The sequence below is a fragment of the Oryx dammah genome, unplaced genomic scaffold, assembly GCF_014754425.2.
Source record: "Oryx dammah isolate SB20612 unplaced genomic scaffold, SCBI_Odam_1.1 HiC_scaffold_17, whole genome shotgun sequence".
NCBI classification, from domain to species: Eukaryota; Metazoa; Chordata; class Mammalia; order Artiodactyla; family Bovidae; genus Oryx; species Oryx dammah.
In genome coordinates, this window is record NW_024070201.1 from 48,283,576 (window position 1) to 48,298,945 (window position 15,370).

Sequence of the window (15,370 nt, forward strand, 5' to 3'; positions counted from 1 at the left end):
AGAATTGATGCTTTTGAACTGTGGTGTTGGAGAAGACTCTTGAGAGTACCTTGGACTGCAAGGAGATCCAACCAGTCCATTCTGAAGGAGATCAGCCCTGAGATTTCTTTGGAAGGAATGATGCTAAAGCTGAAACTCCAGTACTTTGGCCACCTCACGCTAAGAGTTGACTCATTGGAAAGACTCTGATGCTGGGAGGGATTGGGGGCAGGAGGAGAAGGGGACGACAGAGGATGAGATGGCTGGATGGTATCACGGACTCGATGGACGTGAGTCTGAGTGAACTCCGGGAGATGGTGATGGACAGGGAGGCCTGGTGTGCTGCGATTCATGTGGTCGCAAAGAGTCGGACACGACTGAGCGGCTGAACTGAACTGATCCCTAACATCTTTTCAATCATGTCTCCCTTTCTTTAAGTATTTTCTGTATCTGTCAAACATATCCAAGGTCTGAGTTTTAACTTAGGTAATGAGACATTATAAATTTTATTTCAAATTTTGCTAAGTGTTATGCCTACTGCTTTCACATTCATAGAATCCTATGTGAGAGGTTCCCTGGTCTTCTTTCTCACCAGTGCAAAAAGCTAAATGCATCTTTTCGAAATGGACTATTCCTATTGTATCGTTGAGCAGGTCTGATGAGATGCTAAAGTCTGAAGACAATCACTGGGCCTATGTGTTCCCTCAGCAGCTTCACTTAACAAATCTCTTGTGGGTAATTAGGGTGGATAAACCATGAGGGAGACTTCAGCCTGTAGGCTCTTGATCAGAAGGAGGGAACCTCAGACTCTTAGCCTTTCTCCTGGAGAAGGGTCCTCCTAGCACATGATGTATCTGTGAGCATCCAATTCTGATCGCCTGTCCAGAGGTTGTAAAAGAGCCTCCAAAGTCTTGCAGTTCATCAGTGCACATAGACCAGGTCTGAGAAGTAGAGAATGGAAGAAATGGATGACTCCTTTAAGAAAACAAAGGAGTGCTCATGCTCTGTAAAAGTGGAAATTCGAGTATTGGGCCTCACCCCAAATAATGAGGTCAGAAGCCTCATTTGATGAAATTGACTATGTCTCTTCCCACAACTTCCATTCTCTTCTATTTTCCTGTGCATTGCTCTACCTCAAATCATACCCTCCTAACTACTTCCATAAACCTAAGAGAATAACCAGATTAACAACTTAATAAATTGTGCCATCTCTTGCTCCCAAATCTCTCACTGTTCACTGCTGCCCAATTTATTCATATTCCATTTCTGTCTCTGCTACATCTCCCTCTGCCCCAGGATTTTAACTTTAAAAAAAAAAAAAAAGTAGTCCCAAGACTTGTATTCATAGCAACACTATTCCCAATAGCCAAAATGTGGAAACAACCCAGGTGTTCAATACATGAATGGATAAAGAATACTGGTTATATACCTACAATAGAATATTATTCAGCCATAAAAAAGAACAAAGTATGATACACTCTACAACATTAATGAATCTTGATAATATGATGTTAAGTGAAATAAGCTAGACCCAAAAGGACAAATATTGTAGGATTCCAATTATATAAGGTACTAAAAATTCACTGAACTAGAAAGTAGAATTCATTGAAATAGAAAGTAGAGGATTCCAGGGGCTGGGGGTAGGGGAGAATGAGAGTTATTGTTTAATAGGTAACATAATTTCAGTTTAGAATGATGAAAAAGTTCTAGAAATGGATAGCGATGATGGTTGCACAACAACATGGATATACCTAATCCCACTGAATTGCACACCTAAAAATGTTAGAATGGTAAATTTTATGTATGTTTTACTATGATAATTATTTTTAAAATTTAAAACATCACCATCAATTTTATAACAAGAAAATCTTGAAATGATTGCATCTAGGTTAAAGAAAGTATATTAAGTTTTTGTTGCTATTGTTTAAGTATCCCAAAGAAGAACATATTTGATCACCATACTGAGAGGAGGGCAGAGCCCTCGGATAAGACTTAGGAGCTTAGAATTCCAGTTGTGCCACTAAGCCTTGTGACCTTGTCTAAATCACATTATCTCTTTGAAGTCTGTAAACATGGTGATTAAATTATGCAAAGTCTAAAAAATCTAAATCCCATTTCCAATCTTTTTTTTTTTTTTTACTTTTTGGCTGCCCAGTGTGGCATATGAGATCTTATTTCCCTGTCCAGGGTTCAAACCCCCTCCCTCATCACCCCCTCTCCTTGCAGTATAAGCTCAAAGTCTTAACTGCTGGACCACCAGGGAAGTTATATGATGTGCTGTGAACATTAAGAAAGTGAAAGTCACTCAGTCATGTCTGACTCTTTGTGATCCCATGGACTAGGCCAGAACACTGGAGTGGGTAGACTTTCCCATCTCTGGGGGATCTTCCCAACCCAGGGATTGAACCCAGGTCTCCCTCATTGCAGGCAGATTCTTTACCACCTGAGCCACAGGTGAAGCCCAAACGTTAAGAAGCCAGGAACAATTCTAAAGATCCTGCAAGGCTGAATCTCTCCAGGGACTCCTTCAGAACTGCTTTCTGACCCACAAAAGAAAACCAGCCTCCTTCCCTGAGGCCACACCTAGTATTTGCCCAAACACTATATTTATCAACTTGACCTCCTACTCCCTGATTCTACCAATTATAGCTCTCTCCAAAAATCAAAGATGGGGAAATTTCCACCCAGTAGATATGCATGGGCTCTCTGAAAGGAGGCCCAGTCCATCACAGAGAGCAAACCATTCTTATCATCAAGTCAATTCACTTTCTGTGAGGCCTGTTTTCCTCTTTAGTTTACTATGGGCAATAATAGTGTCTACCCCTTAGTGCATTTGTGAGGATTATGTGCAATTATCCATACACAATGCTTAGTGCAGTGTTTAATACCTAGTATGAACTCATAACAACAAAGGTCCGTCTAGTCAAGCTATGGTTTTTCCAGTGGTCATGTATGGATGTGAGAGTTGGACTGTGAAGAAACCGAAGAATTGATGCTTTTGAACTGTGGTGTTGGAGAAGACTCTTGAGAGTCCCTTGGACTGCAAGGAGATCCAACCAGTCCGTTCTGAAGGAGATCAACCCTGGGATTTCTTTGGAGGGAATGGTGCTAAAGCCAGTACTTTGGCCACCTCATGTGAAGAGTTGACTCATTGGACAAGAGTCTGATGCTGGGAGGGATTGGGGGCAGGAGGAGAAGGGGACGACAGAGGATGAGATGGCTGGATGGCATCGCTGACTCTATGGCTGTGAGTCTGAGTGAACTCCGGGAGTTGGTGATGGACAGGGAGGCCTGGCGTGATGCAATTCATGGGATCGCAAAGAGTCAGACACGACTGAGTGACTGAACTGAACTGATGAACTCATAAACACTCATTATTATTATTATCATTGAGGAGATAGATAATAATCCCTGCCTTACAGGGATAATGAGGAGATAGGAATGTGGGTTTCTGCCTGTGGCAAGCAAGACACACAGATTGTTTTAAAACCCTGATTAGATCACATTAGCCTAGGAGCTTGGAGTCTAAGACCTGGACTTTGTTCCTCTCTGACCCCTCCAATTCACACGCACATACCAGCAGGACTAAGATTGGAAAATGAGATGAAGGAAGGGAGTGTAGTGGAGGGGGAAAGTGGGACTTACATGGGATTCAATTTGGATTGAAATAACTGATTATATGCACTAGAGGAGAAAGACCAACAGAAAGGCCATAGTCTTCAAAACTGTACCAGAAAAAAATGCTTATTGCATTCCAGAAGGTGGCAAACTAAAAACAGGTTATGGCCATTACTTATGCCTTGTTCACACAAACCAGGGTCCTGGGAGAGTGTCTGCCTTTTGTTCCCCAATGGCCTGGAAGGACTTCAAGAAGGAGGCCTCTGGGTGCCTGGGGAGCTGAGTCAACTGAGAGAGGTGGTCCCAGGCAGCCCCTGCCGTGAGAGGCCTCTGGGTTTCAGGCAAGTGCTCACTGTCGTGAGAGTCTCTTTCCCAGTGAACAAGGGTCTCTGGGGACCAAGGACCATAAAAGCTTTGCCCTGTTCCCAGCCATGTTTATGTTGGCCTGAATAGTGGAGGGCACCAGTTTAGGTACCCAGTTCCCCATGAGAGCCACAGTGTCTGAGGTTGCTCTGTAAGCAAGACAACTCCCATCCCCACAATAATTACATTTACCCCCCACCTCTGAGCAGCATATCATTTACCCAACCCTGGACTGACAAGAAATAAGAACACCACATAAGTTTGTTTTGATAGATAGAGATTTCCCCAGGCTTTAAAAATTATTATTAGAAGAAAAGATTTACTCTCAATACATATTTACAACCAGAGATTACCAGCATCACATATCTGAGATTCTTTCCAAAGATGATCACCACCAATTCTCCCAACTGGTGCCGGAAATCATGCCCAATGTCCATGTTTAAATGTCATTTAACTTTAAATATTCAAGCATAATTTACAACATTCTAGGCCTTGTAAGAAATGAAGAGAATACCAAAATAAACAATAGTGGATGTTATAGTATATGTCAGATACTACCCAAAAGGAAAGAGGTAACAAGTGTTGGCAAGGATGTGGCAAAAAAGGAACATATGTGTCTGGTTAGTGGGATTGTGCATTGGTCCAGGCATTAGGAAAAACAGTATGGAGCTTATTCAAGAAATCAAAAATAAAAATTCCATAAGCAATCATTACCTCAAAGAGGTACCTGCACTCTCATATCAGCATCATTCTCAATATCCAATGTATGGAAACAGCCTAAGCATCTATCAGCAGACAGATGGATAGAGAAAATGTGATGTACATATGTATTACATATATATATATATATATATATATACACACAATATATGGATATTATTCAGCCTTTTAAAAGGAAACTCTGACATTTGTTACAGGATAGATAAAACTCAAGAGCATTATTCTAAATGAAACAGTCTAGACAGAGATAGACAAATAGTTCATATTCTCACTTATATGTGGAATCAAGGAGAAAAAAAAACGTCAGACTCAAAGAAACAGAGCAGAATGGTTTTTGTCGGAGGCTGGGAGTTGTGGGAAGCCAAGTGTTGATGAAAAACATCTGGAAGGAGAACATCAGCCAGGAAAATGTTGAGGAAAAAAATATAAACTCTTAGGTATAAGATAAGTAAGTTCTAAGGCTCTAGCATGTAATGTGATGACTATAGTTAATAATACTACCTTGTATAACTGAAATGTGCTAAGAGAGTACAACTTCAGTGTTCTCAGAAAAAAAAAATCTAAGTATTTGAGGTGATTGATTTTTGTTAATTAACTGAATGGTGGGGATCCAGCCCTTTCACAATATATATGTATATATAATCACCACATTTTACCTTTTAAGTATATTACAATTTTATTTGTTAATTATACCTCAATACATACATAAATTAACTCAAAGTCAATCATTGACTTGAATGTAAAACTTTTTTAGGTGTAAGCATAAATCTATAAAACTCTTAGAAAAGTGTAAGAGAAAATCTTCAGTAGTTAGAGCAAAGCTTTTCTTAGTCTTGACACCAAAAACATGATTCATTTAAGGAAAATTGATAAATTAAGCTTCACTAAAATTAAAAATTGCAGCTGTATCAAAGACTCAGTTTAAAGTATGAAAAGACAACATACAGAGTGTGAATTGAATATGTGTGCCAATTACATATCCAACAGAGGCCTAGTATCTAGAATAGGAAAAGGACTTTGAAAATTTAGAAAAAAAAAATCTAAAGATAGGCAAAAATCATAAAGTGACATTTTATGGAAAAAGATACATGGATGCAAATAAAAATATGAGAAGATATTCAAAATTATTAGCCCAGTAGAAAATGAAAATTAAAACCATGCTGAGATATCAATATATATCTATAAGAATAGCTAGCTTTTTTTTTTTTTTTAACAAATGTGAAAACATCAAATGCTAGCAAGGATGTTGGGAAACTGGATGCTTCATGCACTGCTGAGGAAATGTGAAAAGGCATAGCTAGTCACTCTGAAAAACATTTTGGTAGTTTCTAAAAACTGAACATGCAACAACCATATGACTGAGCATCTGTACTCCGGTATTGATCTCGGAGAAATGAAGAAATATATGTACCAAAAGCCTGTACACAAACATTTGTAGTAACTTTAAAATACTAACCCCAAACAGGAAATAAGAAATAATGTACTTCAACAGGTGAATTGTTAAGAAAACAAAAACAAAAAACAAAAAATCAGTGGTAATAGCCATACCCTACAATATTGCTCAGCATTTAAAAAGAATAAACTGTTGAAGATGGTGAAATAAGAAGACCCTGAACACACTTCCTCCCATGGTTACATCAAAATTACAACTGTTTACAGAAGTGGCTCAGATGGTAAAAAATCTGCCTGCTATGCGAGAGACGTGGGTTTGAGCCCTGAGTTGGGAAAATCCCCTGGAGAAGGAAACAGTTACCCACTCCAGTATTATGGCCTGGAGAATTCCATGGACAGAGAAGCCTGGTGGACTATAGTCTATGGCATCACAAAGAGTCAGACAAGATGAAGCTAGTTTCACATACATATATACAGAGCACATACAGAGCAACTACATATGAGACAGTTTTCCACAGCTAAAGATACAAAGAAGAAATCACAATGAATGGGTAGGAGGTGCAGAGACACAATGTAGTCAAAATTCACAACCTTGAGAAGGCAACACACAAATAGGTGGCTAATCACAATAGCAGAGATTCTCTCCAAGGCACAAAGGGCCCAAACCCTTTATCAGGGTCTCCAATTCAGAGGTCTTGCATCAGAAAGATGAACCCCAAGAACATCTGACTTTGAAGACCAGTAGGGTTTACATATGGGAGAGGTAGAGGGCTATAGGAAAAATCTCCATGTTCTGAGTCCTTAATTTCCTTAATGTCCATGTTCCTTAATTTCCTAACAGAAATTAAGGAAATAACCCCACTCATAATTACATCAGAAAGAATAAAAAAAAAAACCTTGGAATAAATCTAGCTAAGGAAGTAACAGACTTGAACTTAAACTGATGAAAGAAATTGAAGATGAAAAACAGAAATACATATAGTTTCAGATTCCTGAAACTAACACAATATTGTAACTCAATTATACTTCAATTTTAAACAGGCACAAGCTATTAATACATGGAATGAGCTGGATAAATGTCCAGATAGTCATGCTGAGTGGAAAAAACATAGTCCCCCAAAATTATATAATATACAATTTCATCTGTAAAACAATCTTGCATTGACAAAAGTCTAGAACTAAGTACCACACTAGTGATTTCCAGGGATGAAAAGGGGGATGGGAAACAGTGGAGTGGGAGTAGATGTAAAAGAAGAAAAAAAAGAATGTGGGAGCCTTGTGGTGATGGAAATGTTCAGTATCATGACTGTAGTAATGCCAGTATTCCTAAATTGGTATTGTACTGTGGTTTCACAAGAAGTTAACTTTGGGAGAATTGAGTGAAGGATATATGGTATCTCTTACAGCTGCATATGAATCTACAACTGTCTCAAAAAGATTTTTAAAGAATAAAGTGTCTCAGTTTCTGCTTTGCCATTCCAAGATTTCTTGATGTTGTTGTAAGTGATGGACAGCCAACAAAGAAGTGGTTAAAAGCTTGGAGATGGGGTTGATATGAAACACACATGCCTTAGAATGGTCCCTCCAGTATGGTGTAGATGTAGGAGTGGAAGCAGGAAAAAGAGCAGATGGACTAGGCAAGACTCAGAGAGGGCACATTTGATGGCCTTTGTTTCTCATTGTGAAGCTGGGAGCAGTAACATATGAGCTACTGAGAGTAAGATGGCAGATTGAACAAAGAGCTTGAGAAGAATGGTGAGAATTTAAAAACCAAAAGGATGTACATAAGTTCCCACTCTGTACATCCTTTTGGTTTTTAAATTGTCACCATTCTTCTCAAGCTCTTTGTCCAATCTGCCAAATGTGCCCTCTCTGAGTCTTGCCTAGTCCATCTTCTCTTTTTCCTGCTTCCACTCCTACATCTACACCATACTAGAGGGACCATTCTAAGGTTCAGGAGTGGGAACTTTATGTACACCCGTAGAGGATTCATGTTGATGTATGGCAAAACCAATACAGTATTGTAAAGTAAAAAAATAAAATGAAATAAAATAAATTAATTAAAATAAATAAATAAATAAAATTTACCCCCAAAAAAATTTAAAAAAAAAAAAAAAAAGGAAAACTATGGAGTACTGCTAAAGTCTCAGCTCAGGTAAATGAACATGAATTTATTTTCATATAAGATTTGAAAGTTGAGTAATTTTTCCTAAATTTATCACCTATGGAGGAGAAAGGGAGATACACTGGGCCCAGTTCAGCTGGGAGTGCTGTGCTAAGTCGATTCAGTCGTGTCTGACTCTGTGTGACTCTATGTACTGTAGCCGGCCAGGCTCTTCTGTCCATGGGGATTCTCCAGGCAAGAATACTGGAGTGGGTTGCCATGCCTTCCTCTCAGGGATCTTCTCAACCCAGGAATTGAACCCGAATCTCTTATATCACCTGCTGCTGAGTTCTTTACCATCCTGAGTTCTTTACCACTACTGCCACCAGGAAGCCCTCAGCTGGGAGAGTGCAGCCAAAATCAAAGAGGAGAAAAGTCAAATGTGTTCATAGAAAGCAGTTCCAAGTGGGTGGCATTAGTCCAAATTGATTTAGGAAAAAGCTGAGGTCACAGCTATTTTGGAGTAGAACTCTAAAGAAAGGGAGAAAGAAGGGACACAGAACTTATATGTGGGAAGAAACATCAAGAAATGGAGAAAGATTTGAACTGAGTTTTGAATGGCTCTGTAGTTCATATTGTTTCTACTAAGTTTCCTCCTTTTGACCTAGATTCAACAGGGCAGCCCCAGGCTAGGCGTGTGGGCAGAATCTGTGCCAGCTGTAGTCTGGAGCTACAAGCCTAAAGTCTTGGAGTCTGTCCCAGAATGAGAGCTGAGAGTTCAGAACAGGGTCTGTTGGTCTTTTAGAAGTCTGAGCTCTTTCCATTTCCTCTAGGAAGCCTTCCCTGATGCCCTTTGTCTGGGAGAGGCCAACACTACTAGGCTCCCAACACATTACTCCACCCTCCACAAAAATGGGCTGTTCCTGCAGGATTCGTCTTGGAATTTGGCCAAGAGGGGGCTGGCCTGAGGAATATTGTCTTCGAAGGATTTCATTTGCAATTGAAGTGGATAGTCTGTGAAGATAATTTAAACTTGCTGGGGTATTGTAGAATCTATGAGTCTGTCTCCTCTCCTCCATTATTGTTTAATTGCTCCAACCACTTCCCCATTCCAAGAGCTAGCCACAAATTGTTAAATCCTCAGGGACCTGTGTGGAGTGGCTCCTCTGTGGCTCAGGCCTGGCCTTCCCTGGAGGTGGTACTGCAGCTAAAGCATCTTAAAGATGTCCTGGGCTCTTGCAGGACGTGGAGCGGCAGAGCAGCTGGAGACAACAAGCAGCCAGGGTGAGTAACCTGGGCTCTCAACACACCCTCTTCTCTGCTTCCAGGAGAGTGACCACTAGTGCCTCTGCCTCAGATGGAGGTAACAGTGGAAGGTCTGAACGTAAGGCAGAAGAAAGAGAACTAACCATTCTTGGACAATAAGAGACGGTCGTGCCTTCTTGAGAAGAGAGTCTGAAGAAGGCTGCCTTTCTGAGGACTAGGGAGTTTATCGCTCAGAGAAGAACTGGAATCCCAGACCACACTTCCAGGGAGAGGTGTCCCTCGTAGCCTCTGCAGAGAGGAAGTAAATGAGGGGAATTGTCAAGTTTTCATCACATCTGGCATTCATTTTCCTTAATTTATCACTGACTCATTTTTATATCACAATATCAAAAAATTAATTTGGTTCATGATTTCTTTAATTTCTTTACTTGGAAAATATTTATACAGAATTTTCTTCTTTCTCTTGAATAATTCCTTATCTCAAAGAGATGGGGGCAACAGAGGATGAGATGGTTGGATGGCATCACTGACTCAATGGACATGAGTTTGGGTAAACTTCAGGAGTTGGTGATAGACAGGGAGGCCTGGCATGCTGCGGTCCATGGGGTTGCAAAGAGTTGGCCATGACTGAGTGACTGAACTGAACTGAAGTTGTTTTAACCCTTTTAATTTTTACAAAATGTGTCTACACAAGCTCTGTGATGGAAACTTCTCTGTTACTTGACTTTGAATGGAGTGAATTCCGTCAGGTTTTGATATTTGCTCACAATGTCTGAGAGAGATTGGATGGAGGGCTCCAGAACTGACATTGTCAGCAACGTCACTATGTTTTCTTTAAAAAGTTTCTGCCAAATTATGCACAATCTTCTCCAGAGAAACAATGCTTGTCACCCACCTAAGAAATAAAGGAATTTTTTTAAAAAGTCAGTCCTACCTTCAGGGTGAGTTGATGATGTTGACTGCTGCTGCTAAGTCACTTCGGTTGTGTCCAACTCTGTGCAACCCCATAGATGGCAGCCCACCAGGCTCCCCCGTCCCTGGGATTCTCCAGGCAAGAATGCTGGAGTGGGCTGCCATTTCCTTCTCAAATGCATGAAAGTGAAAAGAGAAAGTGAAGTCACTCAGTCGTGTAAGACCCTCAGCGACCCCACAGACTGCAGCCTTCCAGGCTCCTCCATCCATGGGATTTTCCAGGCAAGAGTACTGGAGTGGGTATGACATGACTGTAGACCCCAGGGTTCAGATTAAAGCCCCTTGTAGCTCTCAGACATAATTTTGGTGGAATTTTATACTCTGCGAAAAGATATCTGTGCAACTCTTCCTCTTACATTCTTTTATTGACCTACCTTTAAAGAGTTTTTGCTTGCTTATTTACTTGTTTATACTTTTTGTATTGAGATTTAAAGGAAAATCCCAGGAAAACAATGAGAGTGAGCCAAGGTCATCAACCCTTTAAGTTTCCACAGTATATTTGCAGTTTATTTCCATGAGGCCATTGCTTCTTGTTTAAACTAGAGCTTTTTAAATTGGACTCTTTATGATCATCTCATGTATTTTTAAAGAAAGTACCACTTTCTTCAATAAGTGAAGAGATCAGTATTTCACAGCATAGCATTTCAAAACTGATACTACAAAAGTATTTAAATTATACTTAAATTATTATATATCAATATATTTAGATATTTAATATTTAAATATATCAATACATTTAAATTATATTATCTTTTGCTTGCTTTCAGATGGAATACATTTTCAATCTCCTTCATGTTTAATATATGCTACTGTGTGTGAACTCATGTTACCTAATATCAGAACTGCCATTTTTCCCATGTTTTTATCTTGTCTTATTCTTCTGTCCAGATTGAAAATGTCCCATCTTTCTGGAGATCTCATCTGTAAACTAAGAATATTCTTTTCCTGGTCCTTTGCCAACATCTCCTTCTTCCAGCCTCCTGCTTTCCTGATGATTGGCATCCCAGGCCTGGAGACCGTTCATGGCTGGATCTCCATCCCCTTCTCCTCCATGTACACTGCAGCCCTCACTGGAAACTGCCTGATCCTCTTGGCTGTGAGGAGGACCCCCAGCCTGCACCAGCCCATGTACTACTTCCTGTCCATGCTGGCCCTCACCGACGTGGGCCTCACCTTGGCCACAATGCCCACCACGCTGGCTGTGCTCTGGTTTGACCATCGGCTCATCGGCTTCAACGCCTGTCTGGTCCAGATGTTCTTCCTCCACTTCTTCTCCGTGGTGGAGTCCTCGGTGCTCCTGGCCATGTCGTTTGACCGCTTTGTGGCCATCTCCAACCCCCTGCGCTATGCCTCTGTCCTCACAAACAATGTCATCATCAGGATTGGGCTGGCCATTGTGGCCCGAGCCACTGTGTCCCTCTTCCCATTGCCCTTCTTACTAAAGAGATTGGACTTTTGCCCTGGCAAGATCCTCCTGTCCCACTCATTCTGTTTCCATGCAGATGTCATGAAACGAGCCTGTGCTGACATTACTGTCAATATCATTTATGGGCTGTATGTGGTTCTGTCCACAGTGGGTTTTGACTCCTTGCTTATTGTGCTGTCCTATACCCTTATTCTTCATACAGTGATGAGTCTGGCCTCTCCCAGAGAGCGTATCCGGGCCCTCAACACTTGTGTTTCTCATATTTTAGCCGTTCTGGTTTTCTTCATCCCAGTCATAGGTGTGTCCATGATCCACCGTTTTGGGAGACACCTTCCCCCCATAGTACACGCCCTTGTTGCCTATGTGTACCTGGTGGTGCCCCCGGTGCTCAACCCCGTCATCTACAGTGTCAAGTCCAAGCCCATCCGGGAGGCCATGCTCAGGGTGCTGAGGGAGAAGAGGAAAGGCAGATGACGTCAAGAAATAACCTCAAAAACGGAGGGAAAACACAGTCAGTTATAACCTATATCCAGAAAGCCCATACACTGAGCCCTGACCCAGAGACATTATCAAGAGAATGACAAGCAAATGCATATCCTCAGAATCAGCCCTGATTCTTTACTTCACTCATTAACCTCAGCTTTTCTATTCAGAGTTACTCATGCAAGAGTCTATGGTTGTTATGAGAGAACATTAAATGAACCATGCATAGTCTCTTCCCTCCACTGAAGAATAGAAGTTTCTAAATACACAATTATAATAAGTGCAATAAGACTGTGAGAGGTCCAAACATAGAGCTATAGGAACCTAGAAGAGGTCTTACTGCTTTGCCAGAAAAAAATGAGAAAGGAGTCAGGAAAGGAGTCAGGGAAGAAGGAGGCTGCAAAGTGAGTAAGAGCTTCTCAGGCAGAAAAGGTAGGCGAGTCGTGCTCAGTTGTGTCTGACTCTTTGCGACCCCATGGACTGTAGCCCAGAGGTTCCTCTGTCCATGGGATTTCCCAGGCAAGAATCCTGGAGTGGGTTGCCATGTCCTCCTCCGGGGGATCTTCCTGACCCAGGAATGAAACTCATATCTCCTGTGACTCGGGCACAGGCAGATTCTTTACCCACTGAGCCACTGGAGAAGCCCCAGGCAAGCAGAGAAGAATGGAAAAGAATGGGGAAACAAATGTGGAGTTCTCTGGTTGCTGTGGGAAATGAGTGGTCAGATGTGCCTCAGTGTTGGAGGCAAGGAAAGCTGTAGTTACCGCTCTTCACAGCTATAGATCCAGCGGACATCCCTTGCTCCAAAGGGATAGCTCCTTGCTCAAGAATGACCTTCCTCTAGCCTGAGATCATAATACTAGAGCCTCCAGTTCAGTTACACGTCTCTCTCTGTCTCACCTCTTAAAATTCCATGTGCCTGGGACAGAAATACCTTCATTCTAAAGTCATCCCAAAGAAGCCACTCAGGTAGGCATTTTCTTCACTGGCAGCTGCATTGGCAGAAAAACAGTCAGTAAATTTAAGCAGGATTTAGAGGCCAATATTTGAAAACACAAATGTTCTCTTAAGATGCTCCTGCACATATGTTTTAGATCCTGATGTCAATTTGGGGGCTATATATTCAGAAGTCATACTGCTAGATGATACAGTAGATCCACATTTAATTTTTTAAGGAACCCCCATACTATTTTTCAGATTGGCTCCAGGAGAGTACACTATCACCAACAACGTGCAGGGCTTCAATTGCTCCACATACTCACCAATGCTTGTTGTCTTTTTTTTAATGATAATTGTGATAGCTCATTTTGGTTTTGATCCTTTTTTTCTCTAATAATTAGCCAGGTTGAGAACCTTTTCATATCCCTATTTGTACATCTTTGGAGATGTGTCTGTTCAATTCCTTTGCCTATTTTTTTCATCAGGCTATTTCTTTTTCTTTTTTTTGAATGACAGGAGTCCCTTACATATATTTTATATCAGTCCTTTATCAGGTATGTGATTTGCAAATATTTTCTTCTTTTCATAAGTTTTCTTTTCACTCCATTGATTGTTTCTCCTTTTCCATGCATTAACTTTTTAGTTTGATGTATCCCCATGTGTCTAATTTTGCTTGTGTTGCTTGGGATTTTAGTTTCATATTCAATAAGTCATTGCCAAGTTCAATTACATGAAGCTTTTCCCTAACTTTTCATCTAGGTGTTTTATACTTCCAGGTATTAGGTTCAAATAGTTAATCTATTTTCAGTTAATTTTTGCATGTGATGTGAGATCAGGTCCAATTTTACTCTTTTTCCTGCAGGCATCCAGTTTTCCCAATGCCACTTGTCAAAGAGACTGGTCCTTTCCCTATGGTCTATTTTTGGGATCCACATTAAAAATCAGTTGACTCTATATGAGTGGGTTTGGATCTCCATTTTTTATACCAGTACCATACTGTTTTGAATTGCAATACAATTTAGGTTACAATACATAATCTTTAGATTTGTAATACATTTTGAAATCAGAAAGTATGTGATGCCTCCAGCTCTATTCTTCTAGTTTAAGATTGCTTTGACCTTTGTGGGTCTTTTATGATTCCATATGAAGTTTAAGATTGTTGCCACATCTGTAAAAAAAAATCACTGAGATTTTTATATAAATTTCATTGCCTTTACAGATCACTGGGGGTAATAGGCACACTTTGACACTAATGAGTCTTCCAATCCATGAATACACAATGTGATTTTATTTATTTGTGTCCTGTTTAATTCTTTCTTCAGTTATTAACAGTTTTCCACATACCAGTATTTCACCTCCTTGGTTAAATTTATTCCTAAGCATTTTATTTTCTTTCATGCTACTGTAAAAGGGATTATTTTCAAATTTTCCGTTTTGGATAGTTCATTTTTCAGTTCAGTTCAGTTCAGTCACTCAGTCGTGTCCGACTCTTTACGACCCCATGAGTCGCAGCACACCAGGCCTCCCTGTCCATCACTATCACCCGGAGTTCACTCAGACTCATGGCCATCGAGTCAGTGATTCCATCAAGCCATCTCATCCTCGGTCGTCACCTTCTCCTCCTGCCCCCAATCTCTCCCAGCATCAGAGTCTTTTCCAATGAGTCAACTCTTCACATGAGGTGGCCAAAGTACTGGAGTTTCAGCTTTAGCATCATTTCTTCCAAAGAAATCCCAGGGTTGATCTCCTTCAGAATGGACTGGTTGCATCTCCTTGCAGTCCAAGGGACTCTCAAGAGTCTTCTCCAACACCGCAGTTCATTTTTAGTGTTACAAAAACAAAATGGATTTTTCTGTATTCTTTGTATCCTGCACTTTACTGAATTTATTCTAATAGCTTTTTATGGAATTTGAGGGTTCCAAAGACATAAGATCATATTGTCAGCAAACAGAGAAAATTTCACGTCTTTTCCAACATCTTTTCCAATTTGAATCACTTTGTTTCTTTTTCTTATCTCACTGCTTTGGCCAGGACTTTTAGTACTACGTTGAATAGAATTGGAAAAAGTAAGTATCCTTCCCTTGTTCCTGATCCTTGTTTCTGAGAAA

At 40.6% G+C, this 15,370-nt stretch overlaps 1 protein-coding gene across 1 annotated transcript; it reads left to right on the forward strand.

Annotated features, from left to right (window-relative positions):
* Positions 1-934: 934 nt before the first annotated feature.
* LOC120875940 (olfactory receptor 51I2-like) lies at positions 935-14,641 on the forward strand. Its single transcript, XM_040257684.1, has 4 exons — positions 935-1,030; positions 9,419-9,552; positions 11,303-12,284; positions 14,022-14,641. Exons 1-4 carry the CDS (start codon positions 935-937, stop codon positions 14,043-14,045), a joined length of 1,236 nt encoding a protein of 411 aa, XP_040113618.1. The 3' UTR covers positions 14,046-14,641.
* The last annotated feature ends 729 nt before the right edge of the window (positions 14,642-15,370 follow it).